At 50.4% G+C, this 25,642-nt stretch overlaps 1 protein-coding gene and 1 non-coding gene across 2 annotated transcripts; one reads left to right on the top strand and one right to left on the bottom strand.

Annotated features, from left to right (window-relative positions):
- Window positions 1–853: 853 nt before the first annotated feature.
- Tmem114 (transmembrane protein 114) lies at window positions 854–16,714 on the top strand. Its single transcript, NM_029070.2, has 4 exons — window positions 854–1,554; window positions 1,847–1,927; window positions 13,752–13,889; window positions 16,229–16,714. Exons 1-4 carry the CDS (start codon window positions 1,338–1,340, stop codon window positions 16,459–16,461), a joined length of 669 nt encoding a protein of 222 aa, NP_083346.1. The 5' UTR covers window positions 854–1,337; the 3' UTR covers window positions 16,462–16,714.
- Window positions 16,715–23,044: 6,330 nt separating this feature from the next.
- Gm24579 lies at window positions 23,045–23,176 on the bottom strand. The gene has a single exon (XR_003952015.1). It is a non-coding gene; the product is annotated as a small nucleolar RNA SNORA17 (small nucleolar RNA).
- Between the last annotated feature and the right edge of the window lie 2,466 nt (window positions 23,177–25,642).

Here is a 25,642-nt window from a genome sequence, read left to right as displayed (position 1 = left end):
AAACTGTGTCACAGCAGCATCAAGGGTTTGAGCGCTCAGCGAAGAAGGTAGCAATGAGGGGCCATTGAGAACTGCAGACTGCAAGTCAGGCCATCTCTGACTCTTCAAACCTGCTTCCCTCACTCCCATCGCCATACACACAGGAGAGTTTCCTTGGGGTGTCTTGCTTTAGGAATGGGAAGTCTGGGCTGCGTTTGGACTGCTAATGCCCTTTCTTCTTAGCATGGACCCTCGTGCCAGGAATGAGAGGTTTTGTGCTGAGGAAGGGGATGGCAGTATTGGTAACGCTGGTAATGGCGGCTATGGTAAAGAAAATGGTAACGGTGTTTGTGGTAACAGTGGTGATGAGGTTGTTGGTGCTGGTGATGAAGATGGTGGGGATGGTTGTTATTGTTGGTGTGGTAATGGTGACGGGGTGAGGGTGGGATGACGGTGGTGGTGCTGATGGTGGGGTGAGGGCAATGGTAGAAATGGTGAGGCTGATGATGGTGGTAGTAGTGGTGATGTAGATGATGGGGTGGCGGGTAGGGCTGTGGTGTTAGTGAAGTGGTGGTTGTGATGATGAAGATTTTTGTTGACAAAGAAAATAGAGTCACAGAATCTAATGTTCCCTGTTGACTAAAAGAATTTTTGTGGAAAAAAAAAATCCCGACCTTTTCTTTTGTAGTCAGCAGAGGAAAATTACTTGAAGGTGCATTTTGGAATCAAAAGCGCCTCAGGAGGAGGCTTTGCAGGAGACTCTGCAACCCCAGATTAGAGAAAGTCAGCCTCCTCTGACTCCCTAGTATCTGAAGTCCGCCTTCTCTTCAGCACCGCCCCCTTGGCACCTCCCTCTGTCCAGCCTGCTCGTCTTGTGAGCCCAGTCTTCTTGAGGTTTCAGGACGCTCGCCCCGATCCGGAGCGGTGGGAAGCGAAGATAGACGCCGGCTGAACTGGGGGCGCCGAGGTAGAGGTGTGGGGAGAACAAGGAGGACTGAGGTCGACAGAGGCGGGGAGCTGCTGGAGGGGTTCATGGAGGGTGAGGCAGGGGAGTGGAGGCAGTAGTCGGGGGCTGGGGAGAAGAGTGCAGAGCCAGAAAGGAGGAGACGCTGGAACGGGGCGCAAGTTGGAGCTGCGAGAGCAGGTGGCACCTGTGCTAGTCGGACCCGGGAGGGTCGGGAGGCACTAGGGTGGAGGTCTGCGAGGACAGGGATCCCTGAGGACACTGATTTGGGCCGGAGCACGTGCGGGTGGGATCGCGTAAGTGGAGCCAGAGATCCACGCTGGAGAATCTGGAGTGCAGCGAACAGACGGGGAGCGTGGGCAGGAGCCGGCGCCCGGGGGCCCAACGCTGGGAGATGCGGGTGCGCCTGGGCGCTCTGGCGGGAGCGGCGGCGCTGAGCGGGGCTCTGAGCTTCGTGCTGCTGGCAGCAGCCATCGGCACCGACTTCTGGTACATCATCGACACCGAGAGGCTGGAAAGGAGCAGCCAGAGGATGAGGGACCAGGGACCGGCCAACCGCAGCCAGCAAGAGCCTCTGAGCTCCCACTCGGGACTCTGGAGAACTTGCCGGGGTAAGGGTCCTTCCAGGGTCCGTGTTCTCACCTGGGTGCAGTACCTGGGACCTGTTGCTTACCTCATACTCCTATCTCAACCTCCAAGCTCACAGTGCCAAGCACTTAGGGGTGCTGGGAGGATGGACAGAGGCTGGCCTGCAAAAGTGCGAAGTGCCAGCTTACAAGTGCATAACACCCTCTTGCTTTCTTGGGCCGGAGACATCTAAGGCAGCTTTGGGGCAGGGGTCGGAGGGGGGGGGGGCAGGGAGAATGTCAGGATTCTGCAGGTGAAACTCCTTCCTCCCATCAGTCCAGAGCTCCTGCACGCCGTTGATGAACCCTTTCTGGCAGGAGAATGTGACGGTCAGCGACTCCAGCAGACAGCTTCTCAGTAAGTCCGGGGACAATGGATGGAGGGAACTGTCCCTCAGTTTTGATGCTCTTCTCCAAACCTGAACTTCAGTGGTCATGGAGGCTGTGGGTGGGAGGCCTTTGACCACAGGGCCTGAGAGGGTGGGGCTATGCCTGGGGGCGGGGCCACTCTCATTTTAACTTGAAGGTATGTAGAATCCATCCAACCAATAGACAGCCCTGTGCACCATTGATGACTGAGCTAGACCTCAAATCCAGGCAGTGCCCTCTAGGCCTTCCTGGACTTGCTGCGGAGAGAGGTCGTCACTACACAAGCAATTACATTTGAGTGGTAGTCCTCATGAAAGAAGGTGGGGGGAGTCCAAGCCAGCGGCCAAACACCTTTGGATGGTGAAGCTGAATGAAAGGTGAAAGGTCTTGTCAGGCAGTCTGAGGGCCAGCTTGTCAGTAGAAAGAGTGTGGGGTGATTTAAAGCAGGTAGTTTAGAAGAGGCGAGCATCCTGTTGCCTGAAGGGCCGTCACCTGTGACTTGTTGGTGCCTGGTTTTCCCAGCACCTCCCACAGGGCCTGCTACTAAGAGAATTGAAGCTCAATATAAAAGGGAAAGGGGCTTGAATGACACCTGTGGCAGGACGGGGAAAGGGGGGTAATTTTGTTTATTGGAATTTAGGGCTGCCCAGACACCAGCTAAGAGCTTTCCATCACTGTCTCTGATTCTCACACCCACCCTGCTCAAAGTTGGTACCTCCCTCTTCTCTCCACTACTGTGTCAGTACTGGGTATTAAACCCAGGGTCCTGTTCATACAGGCAAATGTTTTACCACTGAACTCAATCAATCCCTGTCTCTCTCTTCTTCGTTTCAGTTTTTATTTTGAACTAAGTTTTCTAGCCTGACCTTGAACACACACTGCAGCTCTATCAGGCCTGGACTTGCGATTCTCCTGCCTCAGCCACCTGAGTAGCTGGAATTATATTTAGCACCAGGCCTGGAGCATTGTCTCTGTGTTTGACTTTCACTTGGCAACTGAGTCCAAGAAGGGTCTTGAGAGGGGATATGAAACAAGAATGGACATCCATAGACGTTGGGTGTGGGTAGTATTGGACAGACAGCCTGTGGCTTAGGAAGTTGCTCTTAGCCCTCCTCTCTGTCTGTTTCTTCCCTCTGCATCTCAGGTTCCCTCTTGCTTAGGACTTTGCACAGGCTAATTCCTGACATCTTCCCATGTCCCTCTGCTCCCAACTACTAGCTTAGCTTTGCTAATTCTGTCTCACTGAACAGGTCATTTGGCTTTTTGAAGTGTAGAATCTCACCTTTTCATTAGACTGTAAATTCCATGAAGGCAGAGATTTTTCTCTATCCTGCCCATTGTTGAAATCTCAGTACTTAGCATAGAACCTGGCAGAGAGCAGATCACAATCAAAATTATATAGATGTGAATGAATGGATAGATGGATAGATTAATGAATGATTAGATAGATGGATGAGTGAGTGGATGAATGAGTGAATGACCAGATGGATGGAGGAGTGAGAGGATGAGTGAATGACTGGATGGATGGGTGAATGGATGGGTGGATGGATGATGAGTGGATGACTGGATGGATGGAGGAGTGAATGACTAGATGGGTGGAGAACTGAATGGATGGATGTACAAATAGATGACTTGGAACCAAAGTGTTTCTCTCAAGTCCAGTAGCATTCTGGGAAATATTTAACAAATAGCTCTCTTGAAAAAATTTAGAGCCCTTTATTTATATTAGCCCTTTCTGTGTTACATTTCCACTTTGATCAGTTTTACATTGTCAGCATAATATTTCCTGCTCATAAAATTCTCCAAATCTTACCTGGCCCTTGTCAACTCCAGCACAACTCTGTGTAAGCATCCACTGCCAGAGGCTCCCCTGTGGTCACCCCTGTGTGGGAGCTGAGGCGGGGTGTGGGCAGTCTGTACTGCTGTGTACTCCAACTGCGCTGAGAGGTGCTTTGGCTGTTGATTGAGTAGTGCTTCAAGAATCATCTAGAATTTGTGTTTGAAGTATGGAGAGAAGAGTCTATTCCTAACCCAGTGCCTTCTCTGGCCCTCTTGATCCTGGAGTCGGTTTCTTGGTCCTTTCTAAGTCTCATTTCCACACTGATGAAAATGAGGTGTCAAACCCATTCAGGGTGCTGTCAGGACCCCAACACAGGAATGAAAATAAATACACAAAACACTTGGGAGGCTGAGACATGAAGACCAAAAGTTTAAAGACTGCTGAACTCCAATGTGAGTTCAGTGTCGGCCGGGGCAACTTAAACTAAGCGAATAGTTCTGGAGATAGAGTTCAGGGACTTGCCCAGGATGCACAAAGCCTGGGCCCTACCCAGGAGGGATAGATAAAAGAATGATAACACAAGACATCACACAATCAAAGTGAACACCGTCAAGACCCCTACTTTGCTCTTTCGCTGTTGTGTGTGGTGCCTCAAAGAAGGGCTTGGCAGACTCAGGGCTGGCTCTCAGCGACCACTCACTGTTCTCACTAAACCCCCTCTAGTCTCCTTTTAACCTGTGACACACTGGTGACCCTTTGTCAAGGCTGGTGCCATCATTGAGCCACCTCGTCCTACTTATTGGATCCACATAGACAGAGTTGGCCCTGGGCTGGCTTTCCTCTCAGCTTGCTACTGCAAGTGCCCTGCTTGTCCCCTGAGGCTGGGAAGCAGGCAGATTCTTAGCTGCACTCAGCCAGCTCTTCCCCTGGGATGTAAGTCTAAGCAGCAGATTTTTGTGTGACCTTGGGCATTGCCTCTACCTGTCTGGGCCTTGGCTCCCTCCCATTGAGGGTAGGAACCGTCTTCTTCCTAATCTTTTAGAAAATCTCCCTATTGCACAGAGAGCTTTTAAAATGATGCTTACTGTTATTATGCGTAGAGTCTGTGTAGATCAAAGGACCACTTCATGAGCTGGTCCTCCCAACCTTTATCTGGGGATGCACTCAGGCCATGAGACAGGTATGGCAAGCCCTTTACTCACTGAACTGCCTGATGGCCTCCTTCTAAGCCTGTGGTGAGGGTGGAATTTGGAAGTTGCCTTTAATAAGTCCGGGGTGGCGGGTGCTTGGTTACATATACAGCCAGGAGCTGGGGCTGCTGTTGTCTCCATTGTATTAGCCAGGAATGAGGGCAAGCTGCCCCTTCGGACTGTACACTCATTGAAATCACCCCCAGAGAGAGCTTTTTCTCAGAATTGGTTTTTCCCCATAAATGAATTTTGTGTTTGGTCCAAGCTCTTTATGGTGTAAAGATGTTCCAGTCATTTAAAGATCCATTACATTGGCCAGAGAGACAGGTCGACAACAGAGTTCTGAGTCAACTCCCTAAGCCCATCCTGGTGGGCATGGATGGGCAGAAAACCCACGTCTGCCAAGGGACCACTTGAGCGCATTCTGACCCCTGCAGGCAGAGTGGTCAGGCAAACCCCATCGTCACTGCCTCTTGATTCCATTTGGCCATCTGGGAGGAGGAACGTGAGCAGACTTGCGAAGTTCAGGAACAGATGGCCCAACTCCTTACCTCTTCCAGTCAGGGGCCAGAGAAAGCCATCTGCTCTAGAATGAGCTCTGTTACTGTGACAAAGCTCCCCGACGAAAGCAACGTAGGCAACAATTCCAGTTTATAGTCTACTGCTATGAGGGAGCCAGGGCAGGAACATCACTGCGGCCATGGTCAACAACATGGAGGGATGGGTGGATGTTTGCTTCTTTGTTTGTATTTTCTCTACTTCATGTTGTCCAGGGCCCCATGCATGAAATAATGCCTTCTACATGCAGGGTGGGTCTTCCCACCTCCATCAACAATCAAGACACCCTCACCCCATAGACTCACATAGGCTCACAGGCCAACCAGGCCTAGATGATTCTACATTAAGACTCTTCTGAATGAAAACTAATTAGTTCGACATCCAGGGGGCATGTTCCTTAGTAGCAGTCTTGATAACCAGGCTTGAACACTTATTTGGCTTTCAGATTCGCTCTAGGGAAATGCTTTTGGGGGCAAGGAGTTTATCACTTAGCTCTCTAAATGAGTCCGATGGACAGTGAGCAGACTTAGGGTATCAGTCAGGAATCTTTCTGTAGCAAACGACAGAAATACCGATTATGCCAACTTAAAAGGAATGGCTGGCCCGTGGTTTCTGAGGTGGTCCGGTGTGTTGGGATCCCGGGCTCTCTTTCTTTTCCTCCTTTTGTGAGCTTCACTTTGGAAGGGGGTCTGTTTGGGTCTGAGTCCTGCAGCCAAGTAGGGAGGGGCGTCTGCACTGCTAAAACTTCCAGTCAGGTATCCTATTGGGCCAGATTGAGTCATGTGCCTGTGTGTTGAGCCAATTGCGTGAAGCTAAAAAGATGTTGCATGGTGATTGGCCAGGCTGACACCATTTATTTATTTATTTATTTATTTAATTTATTATTTTAATTTTTTCCCCTCTCCAGACAAGATTGGTGTGCGTCACTACACCAGGCCTTGTGGTCAGTCTTAATATAGGTGTAGAAATGGCATCAGGCCCTTAAAGACAAGGGATAGAAAGTGGGGACTCTTGACTGCAACTTACCCAACCTGTGTGCACTCTCAGCCATCAGCCGTGCCTTTAAGTGGGTTCTTCTGGGAGGAAATGAGATCCTATATGCAAAGATCCAGGGATAGGATCTGTATACAGTAGAAGCTCAATTAATGCCTTAATGTTTAATGTAAAATGGAACTAGTAATTGGAGATATGTTTATTTTAGAGATTTCTGGAAGCTGGTAGGAAGGCTCGGTGGATGCTTGCTGTGCAAGCCCATAGATTTGGGTTTTGTTCCCGGAACCCATGGAAACATGGTAAGAGAGAATTGACTCCACAAAGGGGTCCTCTGAGCTCTACATGCATGTTATGACACACATGATCAGACATGGCAGAGACATGACCTCTCTAAAACATGCACACATGCACAAAACAATAATAAAGTTTCTTTTAAAAAAGAATGTGTGTGTGTGTGTGTGTGCGCACACACATATGTACATGTTAGTTGTATATTTGTGGCGGCCAAAGGTGGATGTTGAGTTTCTTCCTCTATAACTTTACACCTTTTTAAAAATTTTTTTGAGACAGGGTCTCTCACTTTACCTGGAGCTTCTTGTTTCAGCTAGACAGCTGACAGTGAACCCCCATGACCAGATGTCCCCCACCCACCTGCCCGGCCTATGGGGTTACAAGTGGGTGCTGCCACACCTGGTGTTAGTGCGGCTGCTGGGGTTTTGAATTCAGGCCCTCACGGCTGCAAAGCAAGCATTTTACCCCTGAGCCATTTCCCCATCCTGATCCACTGATTCATTTAGTGTGTATTTATTTTACACTAGCATTGGGCTGTCTGTCTGGCATTGACTCTCATCAGATATTGGCTTCTGTCAGCCAAACACTGGTCTTATCTCTTCAGACATATCAACTGATTTAATCTCCACCACAGATAGCCTATATCAATATCATACTTATTATTATCATACTCAGCGTTGTAGGTGAGAAAGCATGGGATATAGGGGGTAGGTGAGTTACATTTGTGTAATAGCTGGCAGGTTTGGGACTTGAACCCTGGCAGTTTACTTTTGGAATGGTGCTGTCCTGAGCCACATTTTAGTACAATGCATGTACAAGACCGTAGGCTTGGGGAGCTGGCCTGCCATGAAAGCATGGGACCCAAGCTGGATACCCAGAACTTACAAAACCCAGTCCAAACGACAGCCAAAACCAAACCACAATTCATAAGCCCCCTGGAAAAGAAACCCATCAGCGATGGCACATGCTTGTCACCCCAGAGCTTGTAGGTGGATGGTCAAGACACAGGTGGATCTGAGGTTCTTTGTCTAGACAGCTGAGTTATGAATTCCAGCCAGCCAGAGACTCTTGTCTTGAAACCCAAACTGAATGATGCTCTTAGAAATGACACTTGCGGTTGACCTCTGGCCTCTGTGTGTACATCACACAGGTTCACTCAGACTTGAACATGCAGGAACATGTAAACACACACACACCACACAGAGACACACACAGATATATGTACAACCCACACAGACACAGACAGACAGACAGACAGACAGACAGCACACACAGACACAGACACACACAGACACACACAGACACAGACACAGACACACACACACACACACACACACACACACACACACACACACACAGGGTCAGAGTTTCAGGCTATTCTGCCTCAGGCAAGAGACTTTGAGGCGGATGAGTAAGCCAAGGCAGGAGATAGGATTGGGTCAGAATGTTCCAGAGACAGCCAGAAGCCTTATGGTTCTGGAGGGTGGGCTAGAATGTGCTTTTCAGAGGCATACCCCATCTTTCTAGACCCATCTTCACCCATGTCTCTTCTGAGTAGGTGGCCATGATCAAGCTGGTCAGATGAGGACTCAGAGGGTCAAATGCTTTCCCTAGCAAACCAGGCTGGCGGCAGAGGCTGACTGAGGCTGGGGACCTGGCCTGGCTATCTCTGAAAAGATGAGGTTGGGGGCGGGGAAATCGCCAGACTGGGTTTCCTGGCATTCAGGATGCACGGGCGCTGCAGTCGTGTGGAAAATTAAAATGAAGCTGGGTGCGAAATGAGAATGGAAGAGCGGGGGTGGAACCAGAGGGGACATAAAACACACAACGCTGCAAAGCTCTGGGCATAGCAGGGAAATAACGTATGATTTCCTCATAGCGGTGCTGCAGGCAAGTTGGGATTCAGAGAGCAAGTGAGGCCAGAGCCCCCGCAGTCTGCTCTGCTTTGGATATAGAATCTCCCCTCACAGTCTTGGTCTGTGGAGAGGTCACCGAGTGTCCAGGGCAGAGAGAGGTCACCGGGTGGCAAGAGCAGAGAGGCCACTGAGCGGCACTAGCTGTGTCCGTGGCGAATCTGTGGATGCGTCTGAGTTATGAGCTTTAGTCCGAGCAGGTTGAGGAAGTGGCTGAGAAGTACTGTGTTCCTGGCCTCCCCCGCCACCCCATCTCTTCCTCACTCCCTAGAGATGGGTAGCTCTTGTCTACTATGGTGTTTCTGCTGTCACCAGCCTGAGAGCCAGGAAACCCAGTGAGCAAAGACAGAAGCCTTGGAAACTCAGCCCAAAGCAACCTTTCTTCTTTATTTTTCTCTCACTCAGATGTTTTGCCACAGCTGACTAATGCAGGGCCTCAACTCCTTGGGAGTGTGAAGGCGTGGGTATGAAGGCAGCCTTTCTGGGCATCTATGGAAAGCCAACCCATGCTTAAAAATCTTAAAGCATCGATTCCACTTGTACAATCTCTGTGACATTTTTGTTTGTTTGTTTTGTTTTTTGTTTTTCTAGACAGGGTTTCTCTGTGTAGCCCTGGCTGTCCTAGAACTCACTCTGTAGACCAGGCTGGCCTTGAACTCAGAAATCCACCTGCCTCTGCCTCCCAAGTGCTGTGTGCGCCACCACTGCCTGGTTCTCTGTGACATTTTTAGGGCGAGGTTTACAGTGTTTGTTTGAAGTGGTGGTGACAAGCCTCAGGGGGTGCGGGTCAGATGAGTAGACATTTCTGTGTATACACGATGTTAAGGAAAATTATGGAGCCTGTAAGATGAAAGGATGAATATGCCTAGAACATTAAGCTGCGTGGGGGAATGGTTGTGCTAGTTACAGTGTTACAGGTTGTGCACTGCTGTTTGCTGCCATCTCTCAGCCGGATTAGTCAGGGTTCCCTTATTAGGACACCTGACTTGTTCGGCTCATGAGCACAGAAAGTTTATTTTTGTTCATGGATCTGAAGGTCACACTGTGCTGTTCTCAGTTGGGCCCATCACTTTGTGGCTGTGGTGACACAATGCGGTGGGGACACTTGGCTGAGCAAAACTGCTCCTTTCACAGCCGGGATGTAGGAATGAGACGAGAGCAGGCTCCCACCGTGTCCTTGGGAGGTACATTTCCATCTACTTCAGGCCCAGCTCCTGCTGTTCTCATCACCTCCGGATGATGAGCTTCTGAGACACTTATCCTAAGCATAGCCAGTATAACACTCAGATCTATAATGACGCCATACAGCTCTCTATAATGTAATGATACCATGGTCACCATAGCAACCACCTATTGAGCATCTACTCTTGGCATATATGATACTCCTACTGTGTATCACCCAAGGTGTATGGTAGTGTGGTAAATGATACTACTAACAAATAAACATACCTGGATCTAAGAGATGGCTCAGTAGGCAGGAGCACTTGCCTCATACACCTTGTGACCTGAGTTCCATTCCTAAGACCCAGGTTCATTAGGTTTTTCTCCTGTTGTCATAATAGAATACCCATGACAAGGACAACTTATTGGAAAGGGCTTATTTGGCTCATAGTTCCAGAGGGATAGAACTCAATCCCAGTATGGAAGGCAAGGTGGGTGGCAGGAGCAGGAGGCAGGCTGATCCCATTACATCCACACCAAGGAAACAAAAACTGAATGGAAGATGGGGTCAGTCTATAAGCCTCAAAGCCCGCTGGACCTCTGTGATGTACATTTTCTGGCAGAGCCCCTCTTCCCAAAGGTTCCACAACCTTAACAAACATTGCCTCCAGCTGGGGACAAAGTGTTCAAACACACAGACCTACAGGGGAACAGTTCCTATGCAAACCACATCACCACGTAGAGGTGGAAGGAGAGACCTGACCCCACAAAGCTGTCCTCCGATGTCCACATGCATGCCACGGGATGCCACCCCTACATTAAATGAATACATTTAGAAGAGAGATGCCCACGCCCTCAGCTCCAGAATCAGTGAGTGACCGGCTTTATTGGGGAAGAGCAACACTGTGAATGGAGTTGAGGATCTTGAGTTGAGGCCCTCTTGGGTTAGTGTAATAGGCTGTAAGGCCCGTGATGAGCGAGTGTCCTTACAAGAGGAAACACACAGAGAAGAGACAGAGGCAGAGGGAGAACCTAAGCCAATGCTGCTGCCTGCTGCCACAAAGTGGCTGCTGAGAGGCAGGGCCACCCCCTGCCGTGGGGATGAGGATCATGTTTTCAAACACCTTGACTCTAAAGCTTAGCAAATAAATCCTTGGTGGTGGTTTATGGTTTGGCTGGGTCTCGAGTTGCCCAGTCTGGCCAAGCATGCACGGTGTCGCTGAGAGTGACCTTAAAGTTTTGATCCTTCTGCTTCTACCTCCCAACTACTGCGATTATAGGCATGCACAATGATGTCTGGTTTAAATTGCTTGTTTTTGAGATGTTATTGTTATTATTGTTGTTGTTATTATTGTTATTATTACTACTACTATATGTGTGTGTGTGTTATGTCAATGCACGCCCTGTGGGCAGTGCTCATGAAGGCCAGGGAAGAATTGGGCCCCCTTAGAGCTGGCATCACAGATGGTTGTTAGCTGCCACTTGGGTGCTGTCTTAGTCAGGGTTTCTATTCCTGCACAAACATCATGACCAAGAAGCAAGTTGGGGAGGAAAGGGTTTATTCGGCTTACATTTCCATACTGCTGTTGATCACCAAAGGATGCAGGACTGGAACTCAAGCAGGTCAGAAAGCAGGAGCTGATGCAGAGGCCATGGAGGGATGTTCTTTTCTGGCTTGCTCAGCCTGCTCTCTTATAGAACCCAAGACAACCAGCCCAGAGATGGTCCCACCCACAAGGGGCCTTTCCCCCTTGATCACTAATTGAGAAAATGCCTTACAGTTGGATCTCATGGAGGCATTTCCTCAACTGAAGCTCCTTTCTCTGTGATAACTCCAGCTGTGTCAAGTTGACACAAAACTAGCCAATACAGGTGCGTAGACTCAAATCCTTGGACAAGCTTCTGATGCTCCTAACTGCTGAGTCACCTCTTCAGGGTGCTACACACACCCCTTAAAAGGTTTTGGGAATCATGCCTAGTTTCCCTTGGTGCTGGATTTGGAACACAGTCCTGAATGGTAGGCAAGCAGTGTACGGAGCCACATCCCCAGAACCACCCTCTGAGCTTTCATACTGAGCCTTTAATCTCAGTGTTCAGGAGGCAGAGGCAGTGAAATGTCTGAGTTCGAGGCCAGCCTGGTCTGCAGAGTGAGTTCCAGGACAGCCCGGGCTACACAGAGAAACCCTGTCTTGAGAATCAAAACAAACAAAAGACGATGCACTTTTCCACATTGCCAGTACTGGAGTTACAGATGCTGCTGTTGCACCCCACTTTCTTTAAGCTTTCAAACTCAGGTCCCGATGTTTGTACAACAGGTGCTTAATGGACAGACCTATCTCTCCAGCCCCACCATGATTGGTGTTTTCCTTTCATGTACCGAGTCCCCAACTCACAGGCTCAGAGGATGGGCTATTTGTTGGCTCTCCATTTGACAGATGAGAAAACTGAGGTTGCAAAGCTACCCCCAGCTTGTTATGTTAGAACAGACACTGGAGCCCTGGGGATGGGAATGTGAGCAGCCGGTGCTCGGCCGATCCTGAGACACTGAGGGACACACGAGTGCCAGTGCGCCTGGTGGTTGAGGCTGTTGATTTGTTTAATGGCTTTTGAGGATTGTGTAGCACCGTGGTCTTGATGCTAATCCCTGTGTGCAGTCTATCAGCTCATCCACAGGGTGTACTGTCCGTGAGCTATTCATCTTTGTCTCTGGACTGTGGAGCTGGGCTCCTAGCAGACAGCATCTAGTCATCTGCTGAATTTAATATGCCCTGGGGGGAAGGGCCGAGGAGATGGTCTAGAGAGTAAAGAGCTTGTGGCTCAAGGGTGAGAATCCAAGTTCAAATCTCTAGCACCCGCAGAAAAGGTCAAAATTGAAAGGGCAATTTCCACCCATTCTACTATTTTTACAGATAGACCCCCAGATCACAGTCAGAGACTGCCTGTATGACAGGTTTAAAATCTTGTTCATTATCGTGTGTGGTGTGTGAACAGGTGTAGCACAGCCCACAGAGAGACCTGAGGACAGCTTTGTAGCCTTAGCTTTCTCCTCCTGTCTTCAGGCAAACATGGCCAGTGGTTTTGCCAATGGAGCCATCTCACTAACCCCTGTATTGCATTAATGTTTTATTGTTAAGATCACCAAGGGTTTGGGGTGTGGGATGAGATTAGATCCATGCCCCCCCTCCCAGGATAAAATGAGTCATGTGCCTTGAATTTATGATGTGTCTGTAATTTGGGACAGGACCAGGCAGAGGCAGAACATGAGTATAGGGTTTTGTTTTTGTTTTTCAAGACACAGTTTTTCTGTTTAACAGCCCTGGCTGTCCTGGAACTCATTTTGTAGACCAGGCTGGTCTTGAACTCACAGAGATCGGCATGCCTCTACCTCCCGAGTGGTGGGATTAAAGGAGTGTGCCACCACACCTGACCTTGTATGTTTTAAAAAATTAGTTAATTTCTCACACCTGGGAATGAAACCCAGGTCCCTGCAAGAGCAGCTCGTACTCTAAACCACTGAGCCATCTCTCCAGCCCCAGGTGTAGGGATTTTATAAGCTGTTCTTTCTCCACCGCCTCTGCTCACCACTTGTCACTGTCCTCAGCTAGAAGGGAACTAGATTTTCCCCCAGACTTGGTGGTGTTTATCTCTTAGACTTACTTGGTCCTTTGCATACTCATTAGAATAGCCGGCTCTTGAATCGGCACTGAGAGAATAAGTAAATAATACAACACTGCCCTCTAGGGGTTGCAGAGAGTAAGTGCAAAGATGCTCACAGTTCAGACCATGCATTCAGGAGTCTCCACGGTTCTTAACTACCACTAGAAGTAGTTGTGTAGACCTACTTTTGTGGGTACGTGGTAAACATATGTAAATGATTGGATGCTAGATATTAGTAACCCCCTGTGCCTGTTACCCTCTTCTCCTTAGCTATGCACGGGACATTCGTGATCTTATTGCCACTCAGTCTGATCGTGATGGTGTTTGGGGGGATGACCGGGTTCTTGAGCTTCCTCCTCCGAGCTCACCTCCTTCTGCTGCTCACCGGGATCCTCTTTCTCTTTGGAGGTAGGTGTACACCTGCCCGGGGCCTAGGCTCTACAGTTGTACTGATGGTGAACGCCGTGCTGTAAACCTCTTTAGGGGCAGGTCTCAGCTTCTCTAAGGGCTTCCCCCCATTGTGACAGTACAGTAGCTGGGAAAGGCAGTGGTTTTCAGCCTTAAGCTCCCCAGATCTCTGGTTCCAGGAAGGAAGAAGGACGGGGTAGGGCACAGCCTTAGGAGTCATCCCCAGCATCTCGCTGCAAAGCTGTGTCGTCTGCCACCTCTCTGTCTTGGTCTCCCAAGGATGGCCTTGGCTTCCGGTTTAGAGCTGTGGGCTGACACCCGCTGTCTTTGCTCCCTTCTGATGTGGGAAATCAGACTGACCAGGCACAGAAGGACACAGTGCACATGCATGGCTTCACTGGGTTCTCAGTAAGCAGAGCTCATGGTGAGACAGAACAGAGCCACAAGTAGAAGCAGCGGATGGGTCTGGGGACACGCCAGCTGTGTGGCACTCAGCTTCATTTAGCAGGCATAAGTTCAGGGATCTATTGTCCATTCTTGTGATTACAGTCAGTACCCATAGACCGTGTATCCATACGCCTTGCACTTGAATGTGGCCAAGAGGGTAGATTTTATGTGTTTCACTATAAAAAGAAGTTGTGTGAGTTGACCCATGTATTTAACAGTGTCTTAAGCTACTCCATGCACACACTTTACCGCCATGTGCATCATACTCTGAAAATGTGCAAGGTTTACTGCGAGAAAGTGACACACTTCAGGGCATGGCAGTACACACCCATCAGGCTGAGTGTTGATCTCAAGCTGAAGTCCAGATAATACCGTACAGTGTAACTTTTACAAACAGAAAACAATACCAAGTCAAGCCATACCTCTCAAACCCAAATCCAAACCACACCCTCCAAAAACCCAAACCCATCCTTAAACCAAACCTAACCAAACAAACTTAATCAACCACGTCCAAACCAAAGCCAGGTCAGCAGACACCGGCCGAGGCAGTTCTGTTTACATGACTGGCTACAGGCCTTGGGAAAGTGGGACCCACAGCCCAGATGGGTGCCCTCTGGCTCCCTGAATTACAAGGGAAAGAAAGACAGAGGCCTGGGAAATGGCTCAGCATGTAAGAACATTTGGTATGTAAGCAAGAGAACCCAGGTTAAGATCCCCCCAAACCATGGAACAATCCAGGCATGATTGTGTGTGTGTGTATGTGTGTGTGTGTGTGTATTGTGTATAGAATGAGAGGAAGGAAGGGGGAGGAAACAGGAGGGTGTTGCTAAAACTTCTCCCTAGAAAAGTTGTAAACCACATCTTTCCCCCTTCTTGGGTCCCAATGATTCACTGATTCAACGGAAGTTCACCAGGGGAACCTGTGAGTTTATGAGGCTTACAGGCAGAGCAGTGGGTGAGGCAGAGCATAGATGACCTTAAAGCAGCCACCCCAGGAGGTCTGCACCCACCCAGCATGTGTGATGACTCCCTGTGGCTGTGTAGATGAAGCCTACCCCTTTTCTCCCCTCCGGATCTCCTCCAACCCTTCCCACAAGCCCACAAAAAATTAGGGTAGAAATGCTTCTAATGGTGGTGGCTAGATCCTCAGGTGAGGGTGCTAAGACCCTCTCTGCCCCCTCCAGGCCAGCAGAACTCCTGATGTTGGCAGCAGTTTGGCTGGGAGGACAGACCTGCATAATGAGGGAGAGGGGAAGAGGAGAGAGACAGAGGAGGGAGAGGAAGGTAGGGGGAGGGAGATGAGGGAGGAGAAAGAGAAGAGAAAGAGGTGTATGTGAAGAAAATCCAGCTCTTATGTTAAAAGAATAGAAGTTTTTTTTTTTTTCTTTTTCTTTTTTCCTGGAGCTGACTATTAGTGACCATGGTCTGGGAACAGAGATTCAGGTCTTCCGTCTCCACAAATATCATGTTCCAATGAAGTAGAAATTCATGGAACGTTTTATGGCAACGAATAAAGAAAGCCATAAGTGGTCCATCGGTGGGTACATTTGGATAGGTGAGTTTAAGTAAGATGCGGAGAAGGCTGCTCTAGGGCTGGCTTGCTGACAGCCCGATAAGCCCTTTGGCGGGGACGGACAAATCTACATCATCGAAGTCTTAATCAACCCGCCTTGGCAGACATAGCTTCTTTCCAGGACTTCTCAGGCACAATGGAGAAGGATGGAGGCAGGAAGGACGGAGGAGGTGAGAGGAAGAGGAGTTGAAAGAAGAGTGAGGAAGGAAGCTGAGGGGGTGGAGGAGAGAAGGGGTGGGGGTTCAGGAGGGAACTGGGTGGAGGAGGAGGAGGAGCAGACCAAGAGGTCCTGAATGACTGTCCCTGTCTTTCCCTGCAGCCATGGTGACCCTCACTGGAATCAGCATCTACATTGCGTACTCAGCAGTTGCCTTCCGAGAGGCAGTATGCCTCCTGGAGGAGAGGGCCCTGCTGGATCAGGTGGATATACGCTTTGGCTGGTCTCTGGCCCTCGGCTGGATTAGCTTTGTATCTGAGCTGCTCACTGGGGTGGTCTTCCTGGCAGCGGCGCGTGCGCTCAGCCTGAGCCAGAGGCAGGACCAAGCCATCTGAGTTTGGCCAACCCAGGAGGCGCAGGGCCTTTTGGACCCATCTCAGTGGATGGCAACCTTTTCTTACTCAAATACCATTGACAGAAGCCAGAAAGCCAGTGGTGGCTCGCTGAGGATGAGTGCCCCCTGGCTGCTGTCTTTGTGCTATCTGGGCTGCCCAGTCTGCTGTGATGTGCGCATGTGTGTGCTTCTGGTAGTCCGGAAGAGAGGGAGTGTGGAGCCCTTATCACCTGAAATAAACACCAATCCTAGTCACCCGGTAGTTTTTGAGCTCTGCCTCACCCTGCGCCTCCTCTGGCTTCATTTTGTCCTTGGCCCTGCCCTTTGGATCAGCTTCTCTTCTTTGTGAGAAGATGCTGGGTGGATCAGAGAGGTGGGATAACGTGTGCAAAGGTGCACAGAGACACGGGCATGCTTGGCTCTTCAAGAGTCACCCTGTCACGGTGGTGGCACACGCCTTTAATCCCAGCACTTGGGAGGCAGAGGCAGGCGGATTTCTGAGTTCGAGGCCAGCCTGGTCTACAGAGTGAGTTCCAGGACAGCCAGGGCTACACAGAGAAACCCTGTCTCGAAAAACCAAAAAAAAAAAAAAAAAAAAAAAAAAGAAAAGAAAAGAAAAGAAAAGAAGAGTCACCCTGTCTGCCAGCACAGCGTCCCAGGGTCCTGTGGGGTCCTTCTACCTCAGATGCTACCTTAAGCTTCACACAACCTGGACCCAGACAGGAGGACACAGTGGGTAGCACCAGGGAGAAGTCAGAGCTCTGGGGTCCCAGCACCAAGGAGGGAAGGTTTCCTGAGTGAGTCACTCCAGCCAGTGTGTGTGAATAGAGGGGGTCGGTGAGAGTAGAGTGCAGGGAGAAGTGGAGGGAGGGGTTAAAGAAGGAAGTGGAGGGGGTAGGAAAGAAGGGATGGAGGGGGGAACAGAGAGTGGAGGAGGAGGGGAGTGGAGGTGAAGAAGGGCATGTGGGAGGGTTGGGGTGGAGGTGGAGGAGAGGGAAGTGAGAGAGGGGAGTTGGGGTGGAGGAGGGAAGTGGAGGATTTGGGAAGAGTACTGCCTAATTCTCCATAGGAAAGGTTTTCTGGTACAAGGAGTTTCTGGGCTAGGGGCTCACTTTGGAAATGTTAACAGATGTATCTCAGAGGCTAGAGACCCCCTGGACCACTCAGCTGGGCAGTGTTGGTCCTCTGTACTTCTCCAGGGGTGTCGGGAGGCCCCCAGAGGAAGAGGGGCAGGCACAACCAGTACGAACATCCCTCGAAACCACAGTTTCATCCTCAGATGCTCACCTCTGTGTCTGTGCCCAGCTTGAAGGCCAGATGTCAGCCCTCGCCCAGCCTAGTGTGGAGCTTGGCAGTACTCAGCAGGAGTCACTGGGGACTGCAGCCCAGGATGGGAGGTGGGGATCCTTGGGCTGAAGGAACTGCAGGAGCTGCCAGTGCGTCAGTGGGTTTCACGGCCATTGGTGCGTGTTATTAGATGACAACACTGTTCTCAGCATCATGACATCATACCTTCACAATGTCACCATCCTCGCAGGACATTGTCATCAAATGACACCACTATAGTCACCAATGACATCATAGCCTTTCTGTGACACCAACATCCTAAGGACTGTCTTAGTTACTTTTCTATTGCTGTGACCAAACGCTACGACCATTTTAAAGTCGGGACTCACAGGCTCAGAGAGTTAGAGTTTGTGACCATCATGGCAGGCAGGCAGGCAGGCAGGCAGGCAGGCAGGCAGGCAGGCAGGCAGGCAGGCAGGCAGACGGGCGGGCGGGCGGGCAGGCAGGCAGACATAGCACTGGGGCAGTAGCTGAGTGCTTACATCTTTACCCAATAGTAGGAGGCAGAGAGCTAACAGGAAGTGGATGGGTTTTTGAAACCTCAAAGTCCATCCCTAATGACACACCTCCTCCAACACCTCCTAATCCTTCCCAAACAGTCCCATCAGCTGAGGATCAAATATTCAAACCTGTGAGTCTACAGTGGTCATTCAAACAACCCCAATGACACTGTCATCTCCCTGACATCACTGTCACTCTCAGAATGACATCCACTTTATCAGAGCATTATAATCCTCAGCCATGACATCTTCATCCTTACATCTTTTTCAACATGACACCATGGTTACCATGCCATCATTTGATATCATCATCATCTCCATCATGACATTATCTTCACAGCTGATGCTCAGTGAGTATTTACTACACATTCCGGCACACTCCACTTTGTCAGTCAGTCAATAAACACTGAAAAGAATGAGGGTTAACGACTGTAGGATGAGCCGTGATTGCTTAGCTGACATGTTGAGGAGAGAGCCATGGGAAACATGTAGTCCTATGGGGATAGATCCATCAGTATATAGATGAGGAAACCGAGGCACAGGCAGCCTATGATGACTGTCCCAGATGCACAAAAGGGAAGGGTTGCAAGGGGAATCAAACTCAACTGGGAAAACAAATCAATGCTTTCCTGCCAGCACCTGCACCACCCACTTCTCTGTCCCTCGACCTAGGACTTGGGACATCGTCTGTTTATTCAGGAGTAGTGTAAACACAGCATCTAGGCAGGCCCCACCAGCCGACAAACTGCGTTAGAGACTGGCAGCAGTCCAGGAGCAGCAGTTTGTGGCGATGGTTATCAGAAGGACGGTCTTTGCTGCCATCTGCTGGTCACATAATAGAAATGTGCTGGAGGAACAAATAAAGGGGCTAAGGAAAGTTGTTAAAACCTCTGAGTTTTCCCAGACAAAGCAGACCTTCTAGAGACCACTTAGTCCTTATGATTGGTGTCCCAACTGGAGGTTGATAGTAGAGGCTGAAGATAATATCTTCCTGGACGTTTGAGGCAGAGAAACCTCCTGAGTGAACAGAAAGGAATAATAATAACCCAAGCAGTGTGCAGCCAAGAAGCCAACAGCATCAAAGAGGAGAGATTCATTCATTTGTTCACTGGTTATAGTCATCTAATATGGGTGTGAAGCCTGGGGACACATTGGTGGGTGGTGGGTTTGTCAACTTGACCTGGGAAGAGTGTCTTAGTGAGGGGTTGTCTGGATCAGGTTCTTGTGACTCCTTTGTTAATGGGGGAAGACCCAGCTCCAAATTGGGCTGTATTCGAGTAGAGAAATTGAGCTGAGCTCAAACCTGCATGAGTTCATTGCTTTCTGTTCTTGACTGGTTATAATGCTTCCGGTTCCCACTTTGATCTCCCGGCAGCGATGGAACTGGAAAGGCAATGGAAAGAGTCAGGTGGTGGGAAGGGCCCGTACCCTGTCACAGGAAAACAGACAATGAGCACGGTCCAGGAACACACAGTAGTCAGGCTGTGCATAAAGTCAGAACGATGAAAGGCAGCGATGAGGTTACCTACCGGGAGAGACATTTCTTCCAGCAGGTGACTGCATAAGGAGGCAGCAGACCAGGCAGGTGGCTGCAAGAGAAAAGGTCCTGCTGTGGGGACAAGGTGGCTTGTTTGAGGCAATGAAGGGGGAGTGGTCAGAGAGACGTGGTGGGGAGAGAGAAGGGGCACAGGCTATGCTCCTGGCCAGAGGAGAGGGCATTCAATGGGGGCAGGATTCTGCTGATATCCCATTCTGCTCGATTCTGTCCTATTCTCATTCCATCTGGATCTGAGAGCCTGTGGATGTTTGTGGCAGGCAGGTCCTGGGTCTGTCCTCAGCTTCTCTCCACTGCTGTCATCTAACATCTTCACAGAAAGGCACCGAACTCTCAATACTGGGGCCTCAATGGTACCCAGTGGAATAAAAGTTGTAAAACAAAATTTTCAACTTTTTATTGGTTCTTTGTGACTTCAATCGTGCACCCCACCCCCACTCATCTCCTGCTCCCCTCATGCCCACCCTACACCCTTGCAACCTCCCCACCAACAGGGAAAAACAGATCTCATGGTGGAGTTGTACTGTGTCACAGTGTGCCCCACAGTATACCCTTTTGTCCACACTTCTCTGCTTTCAATGCCATCGCAATGACTCCCTGGTCTGGTGTGAGGGCTCTGGCTTCTGCTGCTCTATCGGTACTGGATCCCCATGGACTCCTCTTGGATATCCTCTTGTTGCTCTGTGTCATGGAGATCCCGTGGTTTTGGATCTGTGGAACCTGCCCCTTCATGTACTCCAGCAGTTTGTCAAAAGGCCCCATCCACTGGGTGGACCAGTGTCTGAGCCCAAGAGGTACATGAGCTTGCCAGCGCCTTTGGTCTCCTGCTTTGGGAGCTGGTTCATCTGCAACTCCAGCAACCAGGGCCGGCTCTACCCTGCTGCCCAGGTGAGATGAAGGGCCTGCTCTCCTGAGTACTGCAGCTGCTGAGGGACAGGGACAATTCTCTCAACCTCATGATCCCAGGACCAGATCTTCTGCCTGCAATAGGTGGTGAGGGATGACGGAGGGGAGGGAGCATCTCTCTCTCATCAGCACCACCTCCCAGAAGGCAAGAAACAGAGAGGGCTCTCCTGCACTCACACCCTCAGGGCCAGCTCACCTGCAAACCCTGCATCCAGGGCACGCTCTATTGTGATGCCTAGGCAAGGTTCAGGGCCCACTCTCATGAGTACAAGGGGCAGGGCCAGCTCTCCTGCCTGCCACAGGTGGTAAGGGGCAAGGAGAGGGGAGGATGTCTGTTCCCTCACTCATGATGCTACATGGCAGACAAATTGCAGGGCCAGCTCTCCCGTGCTCACACCCTCAGGGCTGGTTCACCTGTGTGCCCACCATCAGGTTCAGCTGGACTGGGCTGCCCAGTGAGGTGCAGGGCCTGCTGTCCTGAGTGCTGTAGCAGGTGAGGTGGCAGGGACAGCTCTCCTGCTCTCATGACCCCATCATGGTCAGGTCTCCCATGTTTATACTCCTGAGGCTGGCTTACCTGTGGCTCCTGCAATGTGCAGTCGCTCACCTTAAGTACTGAGGGCGCGGTCAGCTCTCCTGTTCCCAGGGCTAGCTCTCCCACAATGTCCAGGTGAGGGGTGGGGACAGTTCTGCAAAGCCCTCAGACATTAATAAGCTCTCTGGTGGCAGACCAGACCAGACCAGAGGTGTCTGCCTGGCCTTTGGTGGTAACAGACCCCTGCTGCTGTAAGGCCATGGACCCAGATGTGGCCTCCAGTGGCAGCACAGGCCAGGATGCCACCATGGTCTTAGGTGGCATCTCTGGCTATTAACTTCACGCTGTCCCTCTCTACCCTCCAGGCTCCTGTTCTGCCTCTCCTCATTGTACATACATCCTTCTGTTTACCTTTCTCTGTGGTCCCTGGTTGAGCTAAGGCTAGAAGCCTGGGAGACCCTGAGGGGACCGTGGGAGCTTTGCCCGCTCTCAAGCACTAGGTCCCTGTCACTAGCTGCAGCTCCCCATAGATTTGTGGCCATCAGTCATGTGAGGGAAATGCCTCAAGCCCCTCCACAAGTAGAGGACATAACCACAGGTCATGTAGGCTCAAGACAGATCTCCATTTTATTGAGGAACCTAAAGACCTGGAGGGCTTAGCCAATAAGCTTTCTCTCCCAGACACTCCTCCCTGCAAAAGGTATTTAACCTCAGGCTGGCCTTGAGAAGTGGGGTATGGTTTTACACACCCACTTTCCACCATGACAATAAATGCCTTAAAACCATGGACTGCCTCTTTTTGCCGTGGGGAGCAATGGAGAAGGTCTTCACCTAGAGAGCCGCAGTCTAGTCTCCCTTAGAAGGCCTTCCAGCCATGACCACCAAGCCAAGCTCAGGCCAAGTCCACCGTCAAGCCAAGGACTCTCCCCATGGGACCAGCCGGAGCTTTCCCATTTCCCCGCTGACCCTGGGCCAGATCCAGCCGGTCAGCCCAGATTCTGTTCTCAGGTCTTCTGCAGCTTCCAGTGGCTCCTGGGTGTCCAAGAGCCCGAGAACCAGATGGCCCCGGCTCCCTGGGCTTGGGGGCCCCCAAGCCAGCTCTGGCTGTCCCTTGCCTCAGAGTGTGCTTCTCTAGCCCCAGAACGGTGTCCCGGGGCTTCACTATGGCCCAGCACCTGCCTGGCTAATGTGTGGGGTAAGCGAGGTTCACTTCCTGCACCCTGCCTCGCTGAGCTGTTGTGCCCTGTGGTGGACTGGACTCAGGATCCATAACCCTACATTTCTCTTCCATTTCTTGTCCACTTGTTCCTCTTGATGGTGTCTGGGATCTGAGTGTCTGAAGTATCTTAGGAGTGCTATGCCCACTGTGGGTGTGGTCATCTCAGGTGTGGTCTGCTTCCTCGGGCCTGTGCGGTGCCTGACTTGTGGTCATCTCAGGCTAGCTCCCAGTTGGGGCCCCACGGCGCCAGTCTGGAGGTCATTTCAGGCTCACTTCTCACTCAGACCTGCCCGTGTGACCCCATTATCTGTCTTGGGCTCACTCTCACCTGGGGCCTGCTGTATTAAGTGAGGTTCTTCTATTCTCCAGCTCGGTCCCTGCCCTGGGAGCTCACAGGGCTTGCACAGGGCTGGCTTGCACAGGGCTGGTCTGGTGGTCATCTCAGGCTACCTCCCTGTGTGGACCCTTGTGTGCCAGACTTCTTGTCTCAGGCTCGCTTTTTTTTCAGGGAGTGTTAGGCTACTAATCAATCAATCAATCATTCAGATGTTCATACATCAGAACAGTGAATGAAGACATAGCCTGTCTCTTTTCTGCCACCTACTGATGCACATGTAACACAGCAGGCACATCTACAATGCCTCTAGGGACAATTTAAAACAAAATTTAGATGAAAACATTACTATTATTATTGTTTAACTATTATTATTGCATTATTATTATTATTGTTGTTGTTGTTATTTTATTCTATGTGTATGAGTATTTTGCCTGCAGGTATGTCTGTTCAGCACATGCGTACCTGGTGTCTGCAGAGGCCGGAAAAGGGAATCTTGGATCTCTGGGGATGGGGACTGTAGTTACAAGTGGTTGTGAGCCTCCATATGCCTCCATATGGGAGCTGGGAATCAAACCCACATCATCTGGAAGAGCAGCCAGTCCTCATAACTGCTGAGCCATCTCTCCAGCTTTGTGGAATGAATGCTCTAAGAAGGAGCCCAGCTGTGGCCATCTCCTTTTTGTTCTTAGCAGGGGAGCATGGTGGTTTTAAGGTTCCTTGGTCTGCCCTGTAGAGAGTGAATGGCAGGGAGGAGTGGGTGTAGGAGATCTGTGGAGAAATCAGAGAGCGGGTCCCCATGTGCTGGGATCAGGTGTGCTCTGCAGCCAGGAAGAGGTTCCTATGGATCAAGGAGAAGGGGGAGAGGAAGGAGCCATTGGGAGCCCGCCTTGGTGTGGGTGCACCACAGGAGAAGCCAGTCACTCGCCTGGCCTGAGCGAGGATGAGGATGCTCGGTGTGACTGTGTGTCACTTAGTCACTCACTAGTCACTTATGGAATGCTCGTTCACTGGCTTATTTACAGAGCATGAGTGAAGAGCTCTTGACAGGAGCAGGGGTGACCCTAAAACAGCTTCACTGGAAAGTCTTCACCCAGCACAGACGATGGTTTTGCTCTGGACAACTAGGGCAGAATTACACCCTTGGAGGAGTGGTTAGAATCTCTGGTAAAAATCCGCTGACCCTTCTTATGCACGTCCTTCTGTAAGAGAATGTCAGCAGTCAGCAAGCAGGATCTAGAGGGACTCTTGCAAGCTGGCACGGTAGATGTGCTGAAGAATGGTGGCCATTTTGCTAGGAGACACAACACAAGAAGCAGATGGTCCTGGGCTCACTGGGCCCTGCCGCAGGGGAGGGGGAGCCTCCCAGGGTCAGAGGTCAGAGATGGATAAATGCCCTGCCTGCCTGGGTTTAGTGTTGCCAATGACTTCCTCATTAGAGGCAAAACTCAGGCACAATGAGGGGCCCTGAGCCTTCTCATGCAGGGAGAGACTATTTCCTGACTGCCAGGAGCCCAGACTGTGGTGGGGGCTGCTTTGGGAAGCTCTTCAGTGGTGACATGGAAGCTCTTCAGCACCATCCATACAGATTTCTACTCCCAGGGGCCACAGCCTGGGTTTAATGGGTAATGGGGGTGGGGGTGATCTACAGTCATTGCTGGTTCTCTGGTGATTTTTATTTGTTGTTTCCTAGATGTCTGATATCCAACAGCTGGGGCGGGATATTAGGCCTCCGTGGATATCAGAGCAGAGTCACCATCCTTCCCAGCCTTGCTCGAACAACAGTCTGAGCCTCTCCAAATATTTACAAGTGAGGATCCCCTGGGAGCTGGGAGCACATGGAGTGTTTGCGAGGAGGGGGGAGAGGGAGAATGAGACGTGGGGATACACACAGGAAAAAACACAGGAAAACACACAGGAAAACAAGAGAGGCACAAAGACCCAGTGAAGCGCAGTCATGCACTGCCTCGGACAGGGGCACGTTCTGAGGACTGGGTCTCCAGATATTAAACATGTAGATTTTACATGTTTAAACATCAGAGTGTGTTCATGCTAGCCTGGGTCGAGAGCTCTTTGCAGGTCAGCTCCAGTGGCCTATACAAATTCTCCCAGATCCAGTGGAGCAGGAGAGGGGAGGGTGTGGCTGTGGGCTGCTTCGAGGGATGTCTAGCACTTGGTCATCCTTGGTTACATAGTGAGTTTGATGTCAGCCTGGACTGTATCACTAAAACCAAAATCTAAAACAAAACAAGGAAAATTCTAAGGAGGGCGAAAACTATACCGGAAGCCCACGAAGGCATTGGCAAAGTGACATAAAACAGGATTGAGCAGGATAATGCAGGGTGGTCAGTATCAAAATTTGGTCTCTGGAGAAGAAGTTTCAGAATGACAGGGGAACTCATCATAAATGCGAGTTCTCAGGCTCCACATTAGAAAGACCTGCTGAATGAGACACTTCAAGAGACGTTCTAAGGAGCCAGTGCTTCAGCTGACACGCTGGGTGATCCCATACGCAGCGAAACCTGAGCACCGTCAGACTAGATGAACATGCCGAGATGAAACTGGACCCTAGTGGGTTATCAGTGGAGGACATGGAGAAAGGAAAAGGTGAAACGAGGAACCAAAGAAGGATGAAGGAACATGGACTTAAGAGAGAGGGGCTCTCGGAGCCCATCTGGGATACGTGTTGCCAAGGCTACATTTCCATGCTGAGGATCACAGAAGATGCTGGAGTGAGAGGGAAAAGAGCCAAACCAAACCAAACCAAACCAAACCAAACCAAACCA

Source organism: Mus musculus, chromosome 16 (assembly GCF_000001635.26).
Source record: "Mus musculus strain C57BL/6J chromosome 16, GRCm38.p6 C57BL/6J".
Taxonomy (NCBI): domain Eukaryota; kingdom Metazoa; phylum Chordata; class Mammalia; order Rodentia; family Muridae; genus Mus; species Mus musculus.
This window is presented reverse-complemented; position numbering and strand designations above follow the sequence as displayed.

Bases quoted from the DNA above. Each gene is read 5' to 3' on its own strand.
- Tmem114 (NM_029070.2), top strand. From the start codon at position 1,338: ATGCGGGTGCGCCTGGGCGCTCTGGCGGGAGCGGCGGCGCTGAGCGGG. The intron at 1,555-1,846 runs GTAAGGGTCCTT...TCCTCCCATCAG, and splicing joins ACTCTGGAGAACTTGCCGGG to TCCAGAGCTCCTGCACGCCG. The intron at 1,928-13,751 runs GTAAGTCCGGGG...TCTTCTCCTTAG, and splicing joins CTCCAGCAGACAGCTTCTCA to CTATGCACGGGACATTCGTG.